The sequence below is a fragment of the Falco biarmicus genome, chromosome 3, assembly GCF_023638135.1.
Source record: "Falco biarmicus isolate bFalBia1 chromosome 3, bFalBia1.pri, whole genome shotgun sequence".
In the NCBI taxonomy this organism is placed as follows: Eukaryota; Metazoa; Chordata; class Aves; order Falconiformes; family Falconidae; genus Falco; species Falco biarmicus.
The window spans coordinates 92,637,536-92,658,237 of record NC_079290.1 but is presented as its reverse complement, the minus strand read 5'-3'; the positions used below and the strand labels follow the sequence as shown (position 1 = coordinate 92,658,237).

Below are 20,702 nucleotides of genomic sequence, written 5' to 3'. Positions count from 1 at the left end.
AGTATAAAGGGTGAGATTTATCTTTCTTTCTTTTTTTCCCCCCTTCTTCCTCTCCCTCACAGAAGTGTACGAGGCTGTAAGATCCTGGAGCATCCCAAGTTTATAATTTTCACCTCTCTTGCAGCTGAATGTTCTAAACAATAGAATTGCTTGATTTTTATTCTCCATTTTCCTCTCCTGACTCTTCAGTAGCAAGCATGGCCCTGGCTAGGCAAGGCAAGCGAAGCACTGGAAACTGCAGGCTCTGAAGTTATTCTGTGTAATCTGAACCAGCTCGATAAATAACTCTGCAAAGCATTCCCAGATCGGAGGATGTGGAAAACATCTGACTCCTTTCCTGTGCATTGACATGTGCGCTAGCTCTGCAGTAACATTCAGTTCTCTCCACTGACAGGTCTGTGATAAGATCAAGGTTGTTAAGCCACCTACCTTCTGTTTATGTAACCAGCCTTTCCTTGCTCTGAGTCACTTGATGCAGATCTAGTAGGAGTGATCGCAGAGGGATCCGCTGAATGGAAAATCTTACTGGATCACCCTAAAGTGACCATTAACTGTTAAACGATACCAAAGCTTCTGTTTAGAGAGGAGTCACAGGCTGTTCTAACATTGAGATGGGATGTGAGTTTCTGGAAACAGCACTTCTGCATTTTTAATAGCTTTGCACAAGACCGGTTGTAAGAAATAATATGCAGTAGGAGCAATCCAGCTGCTCAAAAAAAGGACTATGCCTGCCTTTTATCAGATGCCTGGGGGCTCAATTTATGCAAGAGTGGAAAAGGTTATTGGAATTACAGTGCTCTCCTTATAAGTATAAATCTTCCTTGCTCTACATTGCTTCCCTCAGTACAATCAAATTATGACTCTTCATATAATCTATTGGTCTCTTCCTCCTCAGTACTTTCTTCTGAATTTTCTTCCCTTTTCTGATGGTCAGAGTGGGGATGGACTCTTCTAGGAACACAGTGGACATCACCCTTATTTTAACCCCTACAAACTGTGTTCTAGAGCAGTGGTGCCCTTGAAGCATTGCTAACATTGTCCTGAATCCTGGGAAAACTGTACCATTTGAGGCAGCACATTTGAAGTTTATACCATCTTAAGGTATGCTGGAGGGGAATAAAAGAAGGATCTTTCTAAGGTTTCTTGGGAGGTTAGAAGATGTTTGGTTAATGCAGAAATTGCGGCAGGATCTAATTTTAATCAGTTTTGCCATTTCAGTTGCTAAAAATCTTGTGTGTTGTCAATGTGACAGAAAGCCCAAGGAATTAATTTTATTTGAGGTATATGCTGTATGACTGGTCAATTGAGAATGCAATAAGATGCAACACTGCAGTTGTTATACTTGTGATGATGACAATCAGATGAGATTAGAGTACACTTGCAATTTCCCCAGCTTAAAATGCAGCTTGCATTTACCATTTAAAGTGTCTGTCTTTTAATTGTTCCAAACCAGCTACAGCAGTTTGGGTGTGCTCAGCATGTGAAATTTTACTTTCTGTCATGCAGATACTTGTAACTGTAACTGTTCAGGATTGTAATGACATTTTTAGGGATTTTTTAAATTATTTTTTTTCTGAGCAATGTCAAATATACTCATAGGTCTACTCATCCCTGTTGCACAGCTAACAGCTTGCTTCCACTGAGAGGAAATGAGAAGGGCTCCTATCTTCCCCTTCCACATTCCTTTGCATTGTCTCAGCTGCTCATACAACCATGTCTTCAAACTACAAGGAAGTGTTTATGATGGGTGTATAGTTAAATCCAGAAAGTTGCCTTTCACTTGCAACTCTGACTTGGCTAAAGTGGTGTTAGTTACTCTTACTGTAAGAGTAAATTGTAAAGTCTGTTTCCCCTGCTGCTCTTTTTTTTTTTTTTTTTTTCTTCTTTGTTGTAAGACAGCTGCTAAATGGCTTTTCCTCGCTATGCAGATCCAAGCTATTCAGCGTTGTGAAGGAGGGTTGCTGATAGCCAAAGCTTCACATAACGTGTGCGTGCACATCTGTGCAAGCCCTGTCCAAAGTGACTGATGCTGCTGTCGGGCCGTGGGGGCTCTGTACCTTGCAGAGTCCTCTGGCTGCTGTGCACCAGCACCGGGCACTGCCAGCCTCCCTCCTGGGACTGGGTCTCAGCAGGATGCCAAGGAGTCCCCCAGCAGGAGGAGAGCATCCCACCACAGCGGTCAGGTCTGCTGCTTCCCACCAGCAGATTAAAGCCTTCCCACTGTGCCCAGTGCCTCAGCTCCAATGACTGCCTGTTTGGGCTGGGAAATGGTTGTGTGCTTTGCAGTTACAGAGGTTTGATATTGCAGCAATGTTGTATCATTGGTGTATGTCTGATACTGTCGTGTGTTCATAGTTAATCCCATGCTTCCATGATCCGAGAGGATGTTGTGTTCTTTTTTTCTCTGAGAAATGCGACTGATTCAGAAACAGGCATGTGGACTCTGTTAGTTGTGATTTATTTTTTTATTTTTAGGGCTGGGGGATTTTTTTGCTAGCGGGAAACTTTGTTTGTTGCAGAGAGCATCAAAGAGAAGTTGTACATATAAAGCCTATTTTGCTAAGTCTGTTTGCTTACTGAGTTTTAGCTATCCTGTTCCTCGGCCGTGTCTTTACATTTGGCAGAGCTTGAAAACTGGATGGACTAGGGTTGGAAATAAGATGGGCAGCAACCAGCTCAGGAGCTGCCCTTAAGGCACTCAGCATAGCTGGGGAAAAAAAATTCAACCCTGTGTTTCTTCCAGTATAGGTAGACTTTTTTTGTGTGCATCTGTTAACTTTCTGCTGCAAGAGGAAGCACACAGAGGTTCATAAATCACCTATGAATGAACAGTGCTTTACTTCCCTTTCCTGCCTGTCCCTACAGGATAGCTTGTCATGAAAATGCAAGCCAAATTATCGCAACAGGATGTACACAGAGGAAAAACCATGTGTATGAAGAAGGTAGATTTAGAAGTTATCTGTAGTGACTTGAATATTCAAGTCCAGCAACAAATGTCAGCACACATTCACATAAATATTTATGTGCCTTTCAAGAGGAACTGTAATTTAACAAGGCTAGCCAAATTCCCATCCCCAGTCACACAGACATGAGTCCTATTTTCTCGCTTACAAATAACATAACCCTGTGGGATTTTTACTAGTTCAAGTTAATTAAATTTCACTCGAAGCATGAAATTTGCAGGCAACTCTTGTTGCAGGATTTCTGCAAATGCATATTATTTAGTCAGATACAATAAAAAGTTCACTCTTGTTTTAATTCTTCATTTTATTTGTTGCCAGTCTACAGAATTCAATCATACATGCTGTTCCAGTACTCATATCACTTCTCTTTATTTTTTAAATAAAACTACTCAAGGTTGCATTGCAAATGAAACTGTTGAAGTCATACGCTGCAGTTACTGATGGACCTGAAAGTATGAGCTATGTTTTTGTCTTTTGAGAACATCTGGTCCCTTCTTAAATGAATTGTACATAGACTTAGTAGTTTTTAGAGATAAGTTGAGACGTAAGTGTTTGTTAGTATCTTGAAAACTTGTTTGCTAACATTCTTTGCATTCTGGTTGTGGTGTGAATTGTGAGAGAAGAAATCAGCTTACTGAAGTCTAATGAATGATCCGCAAATCTTTGCGAGCACTACTCCAGTTCCAGATATGAGTAGTGTGTCTGCTTTAGTCACCCCACACATTCAGTAAGGAGTCTTTCAGCTATAGATGATCTTGAATTTAAGCTTGGTAATAAAACAGGTAATATCTTAGAGAAGAAGGGTGGTTGAAGAAGGCTTGTGGCTTGGAAATGTAGCTGTTGCTTGATGAAGTGTCTGTGCTGAACTGCCAGAGGGAGCATGGTCCAGTATTTGCATCAGAAGTTCCAGACCCTCATTCCTGCACCCCTCTTGGATGCACCAGCATCTCTCTCTTACTGGCTTGTGTTTGGAGGAATTCAGGGCAGACTAACTGTTCTTGTGGCTTCTTCCAGCTTTCTGTCCTAATGCTGTGGCAGAGATCACCTTCTTGTAGAGCAAACTATTAGTTTGTGCACTGATGCCTCGGTGCTCTCCCAAACAGTCGGGCGTTTAAGTGCAAATACATCTCCATCAGTGGCTTACCTCACATATTCAATATATTAGGTTAAGGACATGCATTTCATTCTGCTGCTGTGTATTCTCAGAGGAGAATAATCTCTGGCAGAAGCAGCAGTGGAGCCTGATGTTTGCACATGCCTTGGCCAGCCGAGCACATGAGAAGTGCCACAGTGCAGTGGAAGAGGGCAAGCTCTGCTGGAACGCTGTGCACTTTAATTAATAATTCTGTTAAAAAGCAGACTGCAAGACCTGTGTGCCCCGGTACTAAGCCGTAGGTAGGTTACTTTATGTACCATCTGTTATCCAAACAGTTGAGGCTAATTCCCTGGAGAAATAAGGAGGGTGTTTTCACTGTGAAGCATTCAGTTCAATGGATATTTAAGCACGTGGACCAGGGATCATTGTCTAAAATAAATAAACAAATAAATCCCTGGTGTCTTCTGCTTGATCTGAAACTGCTGTCCAGAGGGAACAACGTGCTGCTCTGCCAGCTCTTTAGGGGCCTTCCTCGCTTCCAGTGCTGCTTCCAGTGTGACTTCACTCCTGTGGTGGCGGGCAGTGTAGCTGCCTCCTGGATATAAGCACTCAGTTTACAGTTTTATAATAAAAAACACACAGGAAGCGGAGTCGATAATGTGGTGAGGCAAAAAGCAATATAATGGAAGAAATGGTTTTTTGTTATAGCAACCAAAAATGGATTGAAGGCAGGGAGGAAAAACAAGAGCAACTTATAAAGATTGTATAATGGTAGAAATAGCTTATGTGGTGAAATTGCAACCAGTGTTCTTAATAAGATCCCATTTTTTTGTTTCATTTATAGCTTTGACTTTGAAATAGGGGGTTTTGCCTGGAACTTGACTGACTTGTTTTTCAAGGCACAAAACCAAGTCTGTGTTTCTAGGAAGCTTGAGGAAAATTAATTAAAAGAGCTTTTGAATTACAGATTCATTAAAAATGTCTCTGCTTTGAAATCTAAATAAATAAAGCAAGCTGCTGTCAATGTTACTCATCTATTGGAAAAAATGGCTGCTCTTGTATCTGTACAGTATAGAAATGCAATTACTGCACTTGAGTGCTTTGGAGTTTGGGCAGGAGAAGCTTTGTACCAACCTTGACTCTACCCGTTTGAGTCTTTTCAGATGTCACGTGTGAGTTTAGAGCTGTGAATCAGCCTGAAGTGTTGTCCTGTTCTGCTGCTTTTTTTTTTTTCTTTAGTGAAGTCTGGAAGAAAATATGAAAAGTTCAGTCTGCATCTTGTAAACTTTTAACCTGATGGATTTGACTTTTTCAGGAGACAAAATTCACCCTTTTTGACTGAGTATTGCATTTCAATAAAATACTCATTCAGAAAGTGCCTTTTTCCCCTTCCTGACCTGTTCTTTAAGGGTGGTCTTTGGCTGAGTCGGTCCTTTGCTTTGTGTCGGTCCAGGGTCAGTAGCATGTGGCAAAGCTGAGAAAAAGAATAGCCGCTGTGTGACCTAGAGGGAAAATAAAGAAAATAGAATATACAATATGTACCACAGCTGCTGCTTTTCTCTTCCTGCTGCTGAGAGAGAATGTGATAGATATTTTTCTAAAATAAGAAATATGCTTCTATCCAATGAGGAATAATAACAGCAATTAAAGATTTCATATCCTAATTTTTTTGGAATCAAAACCACAGCCAGATGAAGCCAGCAGCTTGTTGTGGTAGCTTGTGTGGATTTGAGTAGCACTGCTGCCTCGGTGCTGTACTTCATTGGGAGTTTTCAGTTTTCAGGTGGGACTTCCATTGGAGATATTGGTGCTTTCTCCTGCCAGGACAGCTCTGTGTTTATTTACCCGTAGTCTTTGTCCCTTCTTCGGCCACCAATGCATGTCCTGCTTGCCCAGTGCCACTCAGCATGGCTCTGCTTACAGCAGCGCGGATGAGATGCCTCACAGAAGCAGCGATGTTGGAGAAATAACCCACCTGGCCATCCAAGCAGGAGAGGGCCTTTTATTTATGTCTATACACAAAGCACATCCTTTCTGCCCTGATTGCTGGGAGTAGTTAAAATCTCAAAACGACAGTGCAGGGACAGGCTGAAGCTTTTGCCCTGCAGGAGAATCTGACAGCAGCTCTGGGACGGCCGAAGCTGACCTGGATCTGCCTGCTCTGGGTCTGCCCGTCCTTCCCTGGCTGGTGCTCCCACCTGCTGCTGGCCCTACAGCGAACTGATACAAGGGTCTAAACCAGGAGAAAACTCTTGGTTTTGTTGTTCGGTTTAAAGTCATTTTCCCCCTCGCCTTTCTCCCTTCAAAAGCGCACCCCAGCGCTGGATGAGTGTGGGTGAAGGAGAGCAGGAGTAGGTGACTGAGGAGTTAAGGAGAGAGAAAGGACTGCAAAAGCCATGTTACAAATTCAGCTTGCTGTAGTGCCCTGCTGTAGATGCAGTTTAAGAGCCCTTGTGGCTTGTAGCGTAGATGAATTGATTCTTGCAAGCTTATTGCAGCAGCCTTAGGTCAGGAAATTCTCTTGGTGAAAACAGATCAGGCTGTTACCAGTCACTCCTTTATTCAGTGTGGGTCATTCCAGTACATGGGATTTAAAACTTTGTTCCTGCAGGCTTTTTAAAGATCAGACAGTGTTTAATTGCATCTTGGTAGGGATGGTAGGTCTAGTACGTTTAGAAACCTATGCCTTGGACAGGTTGATATTTCCTTTCAGGATAGCTGTCTTTGAAGCAGTAGCAGATGGAAGTTCTTCCACCACTTCTAGGCGCTGACTAACTTGTCTTGGAGAAGAGTGTATAAACTGGCAGTAGAGAAAAGGATTCTTAAAAATAATTTATAGAGATCTGTATGGCTTTAATTTTATTTACTTCAGCTTTCAGAGTGAGGATACCAGCCTTGGATTTGTTTAAAACTTCTGAAGCTCAGTTGGAGAACCAAATACGATCAGGTTTTGGCTATGCGATCTCTGCTTTTCTGTCTGGCTTCTCTTAGCAGCATTGAGATTAATGAATAAATGAAGTATCCAGTCTGCTGATGACAACGAATAATCTGTGACTCGGAGTAAAACATCCTGATCGTGGACTTGGCAGCCCATGATCAATCCTGAACCTTCAGGAGCAGAAAGGCAGATCATCTATCTGGTATTACAGTGCTGGAAAGACCCGATTTCTTTGAAAAGGTCATTTTGTTGCTGTTCCATCGGTCTTGCTTCAGTAAATTTTACCCTTTAAGGAGACTAGATTTTAGTTTTGACTTTGGGATAAAAAAGGTTTAGGGCTTGAACTGAGGGGCAGAGTTCACAATGTTTGTGTCTAGGATAAAGATGCTGAAAGATGTTTTCTGCACTGAATTGTCTGATGAGCTCGTATGACCTTGATCATCTACTCAGACCATTTGCAGAATCTTTGGGATTGTCATGGTGTTCAGTGTTTTGATTGGTTTTTTAATTTCTGCTTGCTTAATTAATTTCTGATTGATACTTAGGTGGCTACCTGAGAATGTCTGACTACAGGATGTCCATGTCTATTTTAAAATATTATACTGTGTAATATAAGAAAACACAAAGGGAAGTTTCTGGATTTACGTGTTTAAGCTTCAGCTGTGTCTCCCGTTTCTTTTATTATAGATGGTAGTGCTGAAAAGAGTGAGTTTTACTTTTCTCAGCACTGGAAGGGAATAGTGCTTGTTCTTTGGAAAAGACATCTGTGAGAAAGGTACACTACAATGCTTGCTAATATATTAAAAGAATTCACTAAGATTTTAACTATTTATATGAAAACAAATTTGTCCTGATGACGGTGAATTGGGAATACTGGTCTGCAAAGTATTATGCACAATCCTAATTTCAAATAATATAATTTTAGTTACAGTAGTATCTTAAATTTAAATAACAAGGTTAAATGCCAAACCAAACATTCTTTAAGTTTAGGGGGTTTTATACTGCATTGTAGTTATACTTGTATACTGTATAATTGGTATGAAATGGTACTGTTCGGATGTAAACCTTGAGACCATTTCAAGACAGGCATTCGGTGTAAAATACATTCGATTTAATCTCATTTAAAAGAGAAGTATAAAACTTCCATTTTCTGTTTGTTCTGCAAGCTGGCAGATCAGGACAGGAATAGGATGTGGCTGGCGAAGCTGTCTCGTGTTGTCTGTACCTGGAGAGGTCTGTCTTTGGAGAGGCTGTCAGTGCCGTGAGGGTCTGGTGGAGCTGCTGCCTATGTGCCCGACACCCAGTCCTCCCAGTACTGGTGTTTTCCTGGTGGTCTTTAAGGAAAGATTTTTCTGCATGGGAACTGTGATCTTGGTAAGCTACTGAGGTACAGTAATTACTGGATATAGCGTTCCCATTTTGTGGTCACTGTGCAGGAGAACTGTGTTTGCACTCTCACGACTGCACGTGACTCCCAAGGTGAATCCTGGGGGAATCGCCCAGCAGCTCCTGCTGCCGGGAGGAGCAGCCCTGCTCACCTGCATCCCTCTCTTTCTGCTGGCTTTGACATTTGTCTCACTCTCTTCAGCCACTTAATCCAGCCAACAAACAATTTACTCTGCTGAGCTGATTTTCTGCTCTTCTATTGAAATAGCCAATTAGGGGGCAAACAGATGCAAATGTCAAACATAAATGTCAGGGGAGGCAAGAATGCAGGAAGGTGGGCTTTGCTGATGGGGTGGCAGACTGCATGCTGCCCAGCGCTGTCTTGTGAAAATCCGAAAGCATAGTTGTGGCCCTCGAACAGCACAGCCCGTTTGAAGTTCCTGCGACGTGTTGCTGCCTCCTGAATTTTTCTAATTTCACTGGTTTGGTAGCTGTGCTCAAAATCAGCTGTGCCCAGGTGATGTGGCTTAAACAAAAAAATTCAAAAGTACCTCTTGGAGTGATACTCCCAGCCCACCACCGCCAGTTGCTCTGCTCTGTCGTTGAACAAATCCACCTTAGGATTGTTGCGTGATTGCAACAGCGGTGGGACTGATACAGATGAGGGAGTCATAACCTGCAGCGTGCTCTTTCCTCCTCACACCACATCGTCCATGTGCATTCGTGACGAGCTGTACATAGATGAGTTTCTCATGTACGGCAGAGCACGCTTCAGATGAAGCAAAGTCAAAAGGGAAGAAATCAGGGCATCGTCCTGTGAGGAAAACTGAATTCTTGAAGTATAAATTTTTCTAGTGGAAGCATGCAAACTTGTCTGACGTGGCTACAGTCCTTGGACCCCAAGGAAGTTAAAGAAATGACGAGTGAGGAATAGTGCATATGTGGCTTCCAGCTGAGCTGGCCACCCTCCCATGGAAAGGTCAGGGAGGGGAAGAAACTCTCTTTCACTCAGCTGTTTTTTAATGGGAAGTCAAGGTCTCTTTTTCATTTGGAGTTCTGAAATATTAGCAGAAGACCTAGCAAAGGTGGATGTATGAGTGAATGGTGGCAAACTGGTAAAAGGCACATGATGAAGCACTAAATGGAAAGCATGGCATATGAGGGCATGGGACTTAAGAGGATGAGAAGATTGCTTAAAAAAATAATATATGTTTGTTCTTTGAAAACTGTATTGTTTTGAGATGGAAACTTTCTGCAGAAAATGCTTGAATGCTCTGGCATCTGCCTGTGCTGGAAAAACTGTAAATGTTTTGTTCTGGATCAAATTTAATACCTGTGTTCTCTGGAGATAATGTGGGGCTTTCAAATGCTATACGTGTTTTATTCCTCATGCGTGGATTCCTAGATCTTATATTTTCACTGCAGTTTCTTTCCTTGTTAAACTAGTCTGTTGTATCATGGGAATCCTTAAGCAATGAAAATAGACTTGGATGAAAGTACATGTCAAAATATTAAAATTTCTTGTGGGATCAAAACCCCCATCCTACACACAACGTATATCGTGCACTTGCATACAATAGCTTCATTTCTCTTTTTCTGCATCAAGTTCTTAGTGACCAGAGACTGGCTTACGGAAAATGCTGACTCAGCACGATCCAGGACACCCTGAAATATTTGGTGATACCTGGGTGCTGCACAGGTGTGCGGCGACAGAGGCAGTTGCTCCCAAGATCTGCAGACATTAGTGTCCTCTGTTATGCACCTGGTAGCCCCATGAGTATTCTTTCCTCCGTTCATTTCAGCTGGGATAACTGAGGGTGGTAGTCCAAAGCCTCTGGATGTGAAGTCAGAACCTTTCTTTGGAAGCTTCTGGAAAGCCTGTGAGCTGTGGAGTCAAAGGTGAGAGATGCAGGGCTGCCTGGATGCTGCTAGAATTTACTGTTCCAGAGGGAAACAAATTCCCAAGCGCTGCTTTTGGTTTTTCTTCATTTCTTATGTATCCTTCTTGTGGGGTTTGGAAACATTTAATCCTGTGTACCTTATCCCCTAAAGGTGGCCTGTTGACAAAGCACAATGAGAGACTGGCAGACACAATTTGCAGACTTAGTTATCTATGTGATGATAAGAATGGTATGAGATCAGGCGCTAGATTTACAGGAAGATAACACAGGCTTTTTAATTCTGCAGTGCTTGAGTGCTTGACTCTTTGCAATGTTAACACACTGCAGGTGACGTAAGAGATTTCATTTTCGAGTATGTGCGTGATCTCTTAGGCTGTCTTAAAGGACAGAAATTCCTTACTGTGGCATCAAGTAGTTTCTCTGTGGATATGGAGCCTTTGACTGAAGTGAGAGAGGGCAGTAGGATGAGGATTAATGTGTTGGTAGGCTGTCCACTGTCATTTCCATCGCCTGGCTTCTGGTGGGACTAAGCACCCTGACACTGCTCGTGGTGCTGGGGCAAGGGACAGGGAGGGAACAAGCTATGCTTTTGGGAATATCTGCTTTCAAAATAACTGGGAAATGAGATGGCACCCCCACATTGTGTGTGAAGCCATTGCACAAGAACGTAGCGTTGCCTCTGTGAGAGGCAATGCACTGTGCATCTGGTGGGGACACAGACCTGCTGGCGCGCACCTCCATGACACGGGGATGTTTCTGTGTGATAGCCACAAAGTAATGAAATGTGACTGGAAAGCACAGGGAGGGTGCAGGTGGGATGGGTGGTGTGTCAACCACTGGTCCAGGCTGTGGTCTCTTGCTTTCCTAAAGTAGCATAAATGTTTGTTTTCTGGTTTGGTATGTTAGTGAAGGATCACATAAATTGTTTGTGTGTGCAGACTTTCTGGCATAAAATCTTATTAAAAAGCAAACCAGCAAAATTTCCTAAATTCTTTGTTAATGCATTTCTTTAATTCCCAGGTTGAAATGTAAAATTGAATTATTTCTTAACTTAGGAAATTTGTTTAAAACAGAAGAGGAAAAAAGGGTTAAGTCTAAAATGGTGCTATTGCCTTTAGGTGTCTGGGAATGGAAAAAGATTATGGGATGCAGTACAGTCAGCAAATCACTTGTGATCCGATGTGAGTGCTCCTCACCTGAGCAAAGGCATATAACGCTCTGTGTGTGTGTGTGTGTGTGTGTGTGTGTTTGCCTTCCTGCTGACCCTGATTTCCTGACAGTGCCACTTAATGGCTTTTGCTTGTTTGGAGACAATTCCCCATCCGTGCCAGGGTGACCTGTCCCTGGAACGCCCTCCACCCTAGCAGTCACCACTTCTTCCTAGAGCACTGAGGGTGCTGGTGGCAGCAGCTGGCATTAGCATTGCTCACTGTGTTTGGTTTCTCCATTGACACAGCTGCTTAATGAAACACCTGATGAGTCAGTGTTAACTAATCTCAGTTGAGGGTATGGCTGTCACCTTCCTGGAGACCAGGGAGAAGTTCTGTCTGTCTTGAGGATGCTATGAACCAAAGAGATACGGTTTGCATGCAGCTACAGCTTCTTTCTTCATGTAATTTTATAATTCAATACCTGTAGGGGTGGCAAATTGAAGTAAAACTGGCACAACCAGAAGGAAATGTAAGTGCCCCTCGCTCCCTCAGGCAGCACTTTTATATAAGAGGGACACTTTAGAGATTCATATTGAAATTGATTTCATCTTTCTGCCCCATTAAACAAGCAATTGGTTTTCAACGGTGGTTCACAGATGACTCTGAGTCAAAGCAGGCTGATTAACTGGAGGACAGCCACCTTGGCAATTGTCATCTCCTGTTTAATACTCACAGTGTATAGTGGTACACACATCAGAGACTTAAAACTTCTCCCCTCAAGAGACAATACAGTAAATTAATCTGTTGAGGAATTGCTGAGATTCCAGCCTCCCTACCAACTTTTTCATTTAACCAAGTTAAATACTGCTAGCTGGAGTTGCTCAACTGAATGACGCACAGCCAGCGCTGCAAGACTTTATTTTTGCTTTTTTTTTGCATTTCATATCTATAAATGGGTGTGTTGGAGTTCACTCGGGTTGAATGCACAGAGGTGAAACTTAATTCCTGTCAGTTAACAACAACTATTCCTCATTCAAACAGAATATGCTCTGCTTTTACTCACAAAGCTAGGTGATCTTCATGTGTACCTATCAGGAACGGACTTTTTCTCCAAAGTTATGATGTTCTTGAGGGCACGTATGCCCATCCCTATTCTGAATGTCTGGGTTTGGGGTGTTCTAGTGATAAACCTGACTTCTGAAAGGCCAAGGGTGTTATGGAGCATCTGTTCAAAATCCAAGGGATCTTATCTTTAGTCTCCCAGTATTTGTCATCCTGATTATTTTGAAATAAAAAAAGATGTATTTAAAAGTTCTTAATCATCTTGGTGATCCCTCTTTTGGCTTGTTGGTTGGTGAAGCAAATGTGCTGTAGTCTTAAGGGGGCTGAGAAGAGAGAGCATGGGAAGATGGAGGAAGCTGCTACTACTGTGTACAGGGTGCTTCTTAGTTATGTTTTCTAATTTATTCCTACAAAGGGAAATTAATGAAAATGGGGGAGTTCAGATGGCTATGTTGCTACCTACAGGGAGCAGGGAGTGAATCTACAAATTGAACTACAAGGTTATTGGAGTACTTATCTGCCTATAATATAGGTATAAGTCCTGAACTACTGAATATTTTTATTGCTGCTGCTTTAATAATTAATCTACCCTTTGGAAGCTGCAGGCTTTTTGTCTAGGATTAATGTACTCTTAACATCGCAGCGTCTACCACCTTGTCCTGAAAGTGAAGTGGTATCACAAAAATCTGCTACAGGGGGCTTGTCCCATCTTTGACCGCATGTTCATATGTCTTCATAGAAAATGTTTTTAATCCCTCTCTGCTGCCAGGTTCAGAGATAAAATCTTTAGTTCTGTTCTGCAGATCTCTTCAATGTTAGCTAGGGGGGCTGGTCTATTAACAACTAGCAGTAGTAATGGCAGCCTCCTCTGAACTAGGCTATGAAAGAGGCATGTTCCTGACTGAGATGGCTGTTGCATGCCTGTCTCTAGCTAGGAGTGGGGAAACACCCTTAAAACACAGATCTTGCTCCTAGGGGATGAGCTTCCCCCCCTGTGAAAGGCTGAGTCAGGCTCTGTTCAGGGCCTTCCTGCGCTTTCTGGAGAGAGACCTTGCGTGGCGAGGTGGGATTCGGATCTGTCAGCAGGCACTGAAGGTTGTTGGGGTGGGTGTGCATTATGTTTTTCCTGTTCTGTCTTGTTGGTGTCGAAAGGTGACAAATCGGCACGTCTGCCACAGCGAAAGTGGTGTGGAGTGGGGTGCTCAGCTGCTCCTGTTAGGTTTCCCAGGATCCCATTATGTTTCCTGGTCTTGTTCTCTGAAACGAAGAGCTTTTGCTTTTTTCAGGTGAGAGAATCAATATTGTGTACTGCGCTTTGCCAGTGCACCTTTCTGTTTTCCGTTAAATACGACTGATGCCCACCATGGACTGCATGTTGTACCACCTGGCTCCAAGGTGCAGTTGATGAGAAAGAATCTCCATCCACACACTGCACATCATGCTGGGCAAGATGGGGTGAGGGCAAATGTCTTTTACGTGTTAAGGCACATTTGGTTGGTGGATTTCTGATCCCTGTGTTGAAGAGGGAAAGGGGAGCGGGACTGGGAGAGTGGCAGAGGCAACACACTTGTTTCTCAAGGTAGTTTTTGTGCCTCCAAGAAGGAAAGTGTCTTGCTGAAGGCAAATACCTCGGGGCAACCAATTAACGCAAGCCCTCCTAACTATGGATGGAGGGATGGGTACTCCTAGGATGGGTTTTGTGGGAAGGTGCAAGAAGCAGAAGGAATGGCTGTGTTTTTTAACAAGGTTTGTTTCCACCTAGTACATGGGGTAACTTAGTGGCCAATACAAGTCCTTTGAATTGATCCCCTCCCTACTGTATTTGTATTTAATTTTTTCGTATATATGCAGAGCTTAAATTCTGAAGGTCTCTTCAGCACTGGCAATTGCATCTAAATGGAGTCTTCCTCAGTGGGTGGTAGGGGTTTTTTTCTGTTCATAGCAGCCCATGCAGTTAAGAACACATGAAGTTTTCCTTCATGGCTGAAACCATGTTTTACCCCAGGTTTCCAAAGGCAAAAGGCAATTGTTTTTTGCCTTACTGAACCATTTTTAATTCAGTTGTGGCATTCTTCAGTCTCCAAACAAGGTCATACAGGTTGCCTAAAAGTAATAGAACACCTCGGCTGTATGGCTACTGCCCAGCCTTGCTGGTGGGAGGGTGATTCTTTCTGAATCAGCAAAGAAAATCGGTTAAAACCATGTCTGTGCTCCTTTGTTCCCTGCGGGTGCTGTTGGTAACTGCACACGTGACGAGTACTGGCTAGAATTGATGGCTGGTAGAAAAAACTGTATTATTTTTCAATCTGATGCTTGAGTTCTTTGGTAATTTCTGTCAGTTTGCAGCAAAATGTCTACCAATAAGGCAAGGGTGTCCCATCAGAACAAAGTATGCCATTCCCACAGTGATCACAGAAATACAAGGCTTTTCATTTCATTTTAACTGTGTTTGAACTCACAAATTTCTAGGATTGCTGAGGTACGCAGTTTAGCTTGGACTGCTGCTCTCGCAGTGACACTTCAGGTCATCAGAAATGCTGGTGTTTTTGTTGTAAAGCCCTATGGATTTTACCTTAGAAACAAAATAACTACTAATTTGATTCTCTAAAACTTAGCTTTCCTGTAAGAGACAGCTGTATAAAATCAAACCAGATCCCTAGCAGCTTGCATTTTAGTTGTGTTGGTCGTGGAAGACTGAGTTGGATAGCACAGACTCAAGTACCCTTCTTTCCAGGAGCTGAAAAGGGTGACTTAGTGCCAGGATTAGACACAGCTTCTCTTAGGGAGCCAATTCCATGTGCAGCGGTCTACCACGCACAGGTTCACGAGAGGTTTGTTTTGAGGCACACACTGGTTTCCCTTGCACCGCCCCAGCTGTAGCCCGTCCACGCTGCAGGGGTAACAAGCTGCCTCCCTTGCGTTAAGAGTGAGTCAGTTTATCCCTTCTCTCTGGCTGCTCCACATGCACTGCCCAACTGACCACTGTCTGTAATTACTATTTGAGCTGTTCTCAGATTATAGCTATTTATTTGTCTTGGAAACTGGCCAGTGTTTTCCATGGGATTATTTCTCTGTTAAAGTTGTTATAGTCATGATGGCTTAGGCAAAGCAATGTAGCTGTTAGTTTTGGGGCACCAAAGGCTAATTCAAGACTTGGAAACCTTGCTGTACAGCCCAGAAGTATGCATGTCTCCATGTATGGGAGGTAGTAAGTGTCTCTTGCATATATGACCTAATGTTTTGCCTTCCTTGAAAATATGGGGGTTTTTGCTTGCAGAGATCAGTGCTGTATTGTGATAAGGGAACATGCTCCAGGAGATGATCTTACTAATTTTTCGTTAACTGCTAGCAGAACAGAACAAAGCAAGTTTTTGCTGCATGGAAGGGCAAAACTTGCATAGGAGGAGGACCTTCAGCAGTCTAGAAATGCCAAATTTATGGACGTGGGACACCTTGTTGGTAAAAGCATCTGATTAAGCAGGTCTCAGTGGACAATGTTTGTTTCTCAGTTCGCTGCAGTGGCTGTTTCAATTAACTTTCTCACTTGTGTTGAAGATGTCCTAGAGTGCCGTGAGTGCAGGTGGCAAGCTTTGTTTCTCCTGAGGTAACGGTTTTCCTTATTTGAAGCCAAAGGAGGCCAGCAAGCCAAGTTAATTTAGTGGGGGTTTAATCTATGAGGTTTCTGGTGCTTTTTTTCCGTAGCAAAAGCTGGCAAAGTATGGAAAGGAATCTTGGTGACCTCATAATTGAAGAAAATGAGACGGCTAATTATGTTTAGGAGGGTTGCTTAGTTTGTCATAAATATTTCTCCTTGCATTTAAGCCCACAGAGTTTCTTTTTTAAGAGAAGAATTCAGGGTGGATGTTGCTGCAGTCTGCAGACTTCTTGCTTTTCCTTTTGTGTGTTTCTGTGTGGTTTTATTTGGGAAGGTAAATTGCTAGGTGAAACAACCTGCCTTGACAGTTGACAGTTCTGGGAAAACAAAGGGTTATAATTGCCTTATCCCACAATGAGACTTGAAAGGTTTGCCTGGTCTTGGCTTCCCTTGCCCTCTGGACGGGGCGCAGAGGGATAGACAGGGGCAGGAAGGGACGCTGCCCTTAGGGTGGTGCCTGCTGTCCCCTGTCCACAGGAGGAGCACCACAGGGCAGGTGGGACCCCAGAGGCTCCCCTTGCTCTGTTCCAGCTCTCCTGTTCAGAAATGCAGAGGAAGCGAGAAGAATGCTGTGCATTGCAGATGCCCGGGTATTGTACTCTAACCAAGCTGGGGGGAGGAGGAGGAGGAGGCAGCTGGATCCAGATTTCCTGTTGCTCTCCCTCATCTGGCTCTGTTTCTCTCCTTTCCTACCCCCTCATGCCTCTCCCTAGCTTCCTGGCAGCCATATCCCATAGCATACTCTTTTTCACCCCCTTTCAGGCTGTGCCGAAGCACAAGGGAGCCTTTGTTGTAGCTGGAGCGCTCTATCTGTATGCTGTGGAAAGCATTACAGCAGCGCCTGTATTTAAGGCTGCACTCAGGGATGCTTCAGAGGGGAGCTGTGTGGCTGGTACCCTCTGAGCCGGGCAGAACAACTGCAGGGGGGCTTAGGGGACACAGGAGGGATGCTGTAACGTGAACTGCCTGGAAACACACCGGCAGTCACTGCAATGGAACTGTTTCTGCCGAGCAGCTGCTGCATGTTCACGTAGCAGCAAAGCAAGTCTTAGGGTTTCTGTGAAAGGGAAGAGACTCTGTCGACATCAGCCAGTGGTACAGAGGCTAGAGCAGTGGTGGCTGCATTGTCTGCCTGGAGAAGGAACATCTCTTCTCGAGGGACTTCTCAGCTCCCCTGCAAGTGTTTTCCTTCACTGCCCAACTCCTAGTCTGTGCTGTGCCCTGCAGCCAGCCCATATCCCTGTTCCTATGGCCCAGCATGCTGTTACATCGGAAGTCACTGAGAAGAGCTGTCCTGGGGAGGCCACTGGCAGGAGAACCCCTATTTTGAGTCAGCATGTTGATGTTGTGCTGCAAGTGCATCTTGTTCAAAAGATACTAATTATAAATTGGTCTTAGGAGACGAGAATAAAAATATCTTTAGTTGGCTTGTCTCTGTAAACAACCTGTGATGCTATTTGGAAACATGGCATAGTTTTCATGTTGCAGGGAATGCGCGTGCTGGGTGTGAAGGACTTCGGCAGTCATGGTGCAGAGCTTCCTTGTGGTCAGGCTGACGAATAAAGCAGGGAAAGGATTTTTTGAAATACCAGAGATGGCAAAGTGGATACTTATGAGATTCTTTTCCACACAGTTTGGGGGAGAAATCTGAGTTTCCCTCAGAACTGGAGAAGGAAGGATGTTTATTATACCAAGTGTATGCCATAATATCTTCTTTTTTATGTAAGAAAAGGCCCTTGAAGCACCTTCTCTGTCCTGGCCTTACGCATTTGGGTGGAATGTCTCTTGTGTGTTGCAGGAGAGGTTTTGCTTCTGTGTGTGCAAGAAATCAGCTGGTGTCATAAATCAAATGCAGCATGTACTGTCATCTGCAAGGTAACGTGCCAGTAGGGGGAAGGGAAGGGGTGCCAGAGGCAGGAGGGAGGGAGACATGCAGGTAATGCAACTTGCTGTAGGTCATGGGCTGACCTGTGTTTTGCACTCTACTTTTTATGAAATGGGCAAAATACGAGGAGAGGAGGGAGGAGTGGTTGACAGCCCCACTTAAGCATCGAATTGGAAGGCGCTTTCGGACCACATCGATAGTCTTGAGGAGAAAATGCCTGGAGTATTCAAAAGGGTTTATCATCTGAACTAAATTATTCATTGGGATATTAAAAGAAGAGTATGCAAAGATGTAAACTGAGCATACCCCACTGTGAGCTGTAACGAGCTAAAATACAGGCATGGTCTTGGGAAAAGACTATGGATTCTCAATTAGCTCAGTGCTGTTGGCTGCCTGAGTGTGTATCAGCACCTTCTGCACAAGGACGATGCCAGCCATTCATCAACTTTGTACTCATTTTTCAGTAGCTTAAATAAAATAGGATTTAGTCTGTATTAGCAATTAGTCTGTATTAGCAGCAGATAACAGCAGTGCCACTTAATAGAGCGCTGTAAATCTGGTGAATAAGTAATGGCAATTGGAACCTCTTTTGCTCCTGTTGCCTTGTAATGCCCCTAGGTTTTCTCATTTGTTTTCTTCCTCGTTGTTTGTCCTGTAAATGCTTATAGCTAGCTTTCTGAGATGTCAGCCTCCTCTGTGTCCCCGTCTTGCATCAGCTCTGTTTTCAGCTGTTGAGTACATATATGTTTGAATCTGTTTCCATGAGCATTTTAAAAATTGATGGCTTCCACCTTGAGTTCACAGATTCTTTTTTTTAACCATCTTGGTTTAACAGTCTATTTTCTGACTCCGTTTTAAAGGAAGTGGGAGTCTTGCTCCTCTTGCTAGAGCATGACCACTTGCATGTATCCTCTCTGCATTTCGGAGCTAAGGTGAATGATATGCTGAGAGCTTTAGAATAAATAGGTGATGATGAAGAGATTTCTCTCATCTTTTTTTTTTTTTCTTGGGTGGTTTGGTTGTTTGTTTTTTTTTTTGTCTGTCTTAATGCTATTGTGGAAAGGCTGTGTTGGAGGACCAGGCCTTGCAAGGTTTTTTCTAATGCTGTTAAGTCTGTTTTCTCTGTTTGTCACTCATAGTGCTTCAGGCAATATCTGTATGAACTTGAAGGTCTTGCCTTGACTTTGATGACAAGCTCAGTTGTTACAGCAGTGTGATTTAATTCTGAAAAATGCTAGGGCTTGAATAGAAGTCAGTCTGCATTCAGGAGAGCAGTCAATATGCTTGAAGTTGGTCAGCTTGTAAGGGGGAATTAAGTGTTTCCTGGGATGAAGATACTTTTTTGTGCATTTCACTCTCTCTCCTCCCCCCTGGCCTGCTTCTCTCTCCCTCATATATTAATTAGTAATAATCATGGTGTGGGTGGGGATTTGTAGAGCCAGAAATGGAATGAACTAGAAATGACCCAGGAAACTTCTGCCATTCTGCATGTATATATAGCTCCTAGACAGCCACAACAAAGAAGATGCTGCTCATTATTTGCCAAGTAACTTTGATGGAGGCATGAATAGAAAAATGTACGTGAATATTTCTGGAAGAGAATCTGAGCAAGAATTCTAAATTTGGAAGTTGTTTGATCAGGTTTTAAATAATGTTCAAGAAGTCCTTAACAGAAACTTTAAAAAAAAAAAAAAAGAAAAAAAAAGAGAGCGAGCAAGAACTGTTCACTGAAGAATTAAAATCCATTTCAATTTTAAATGAAAACCTGAAGAATTTGGACAGGCACGTCTATTAGATATACTTGGGAAGGTTGGGGGAGGTGTGGAGAAGTCTCCTCCTGAGAAGTTGTTCTGTGTGTTCTTAGTGCCGATATCTCATATGGTGCAGAGCTCATCTGCAGCAATAACAGGAAGAGAAAGCTCTACAGAGAGCTGCAAAATATGCTGATTCAGGGATAAGAAACATTTTTTTGGAACATTCAGGTTGTGATAGTATTTTAGACTTCCTTCATTTTTGATGAATTCATTTATATTCAGTCATGCTTCTTGGCAGTATATTAGTTTCCACACTGTGAGAGTCTGATTCTGAACCTGAGAAATACCAGTGGAGGAGGGAGAACAGGGGCATGTAGGTAGGTATGCAAATAAAACATGAAAAGCTTTCTGCAAGGAGGAAGACTCTCATGCAAGGTCTACAGTGGAAGCCACAGGTCGGTCTTATTATTATGCATAGACTGGGAGGCATTGCAGAGGCCTCATGTGAAATTGGGAAAGTAAGCACACATTTCTGTCCCCAAAATGATTAGGGATGGAGTTGTCCCTATCTGTTTCACCTGGAAAAAAATTTAGTTCTATGTCCCTGACTGCGTAAAGAACTAAATAGTTATCACTGTCATCTGTGGCTGCAGTTCTGAAATGCTCTGGTTTTGGTTGGATGACCTTATGTTGGTGGTGTTCAGACACCTTTCGGGTCCCCTTGAATTTTCAAGTAGTCTTGTGTCCTGGGACAGTGCTGTAATTGCTTGATCTAGCCTGGTCCATTGCTTGAAGTCTTTAGAATTGTAGGAGCCTGCACTTAGCTCCGTTTACCAACTGCTGAGTTCAGGCACTTCCTTGTCTGATGTATTTAGGCTTTTTGCTCTTAGTGTTCCAGCTAATTTGGCAAG

The 20,702-nt window shown here is 43.2% G+C and overlaps 1 protein-coding gene across 5 annotated transcripts in view; it reads left to right on the top strand.

The window, feature by feature from the left end:
* Positions 1-20,702, top strand: part of SLC22A23 (solute carrier family 22 member 23) — a 113,708-nt gene that overhangs the window by 29,408 nt on the left and 63,598 nt on the right. Inside the window, exon 4 of one of the 5 annotated variants that reach the window (XM_056330235.1) lies at positions 10,186-10,363. The exons of the other annotated variants lie outside the window; for them this stretch is intronic. Within the exon in view, the coding sequence (XP_056186210.1) occupies positions 10,186-10,286 (101 nt within the window). The 3' untranslated portion in view covers positions 10,287-10,363. Of the gene's footprint in view, positions 1-10,185; positions 10,364-20,702 lie in introns of those variants that run through there. 5 annotated transcript variants of the gene reach the window in all.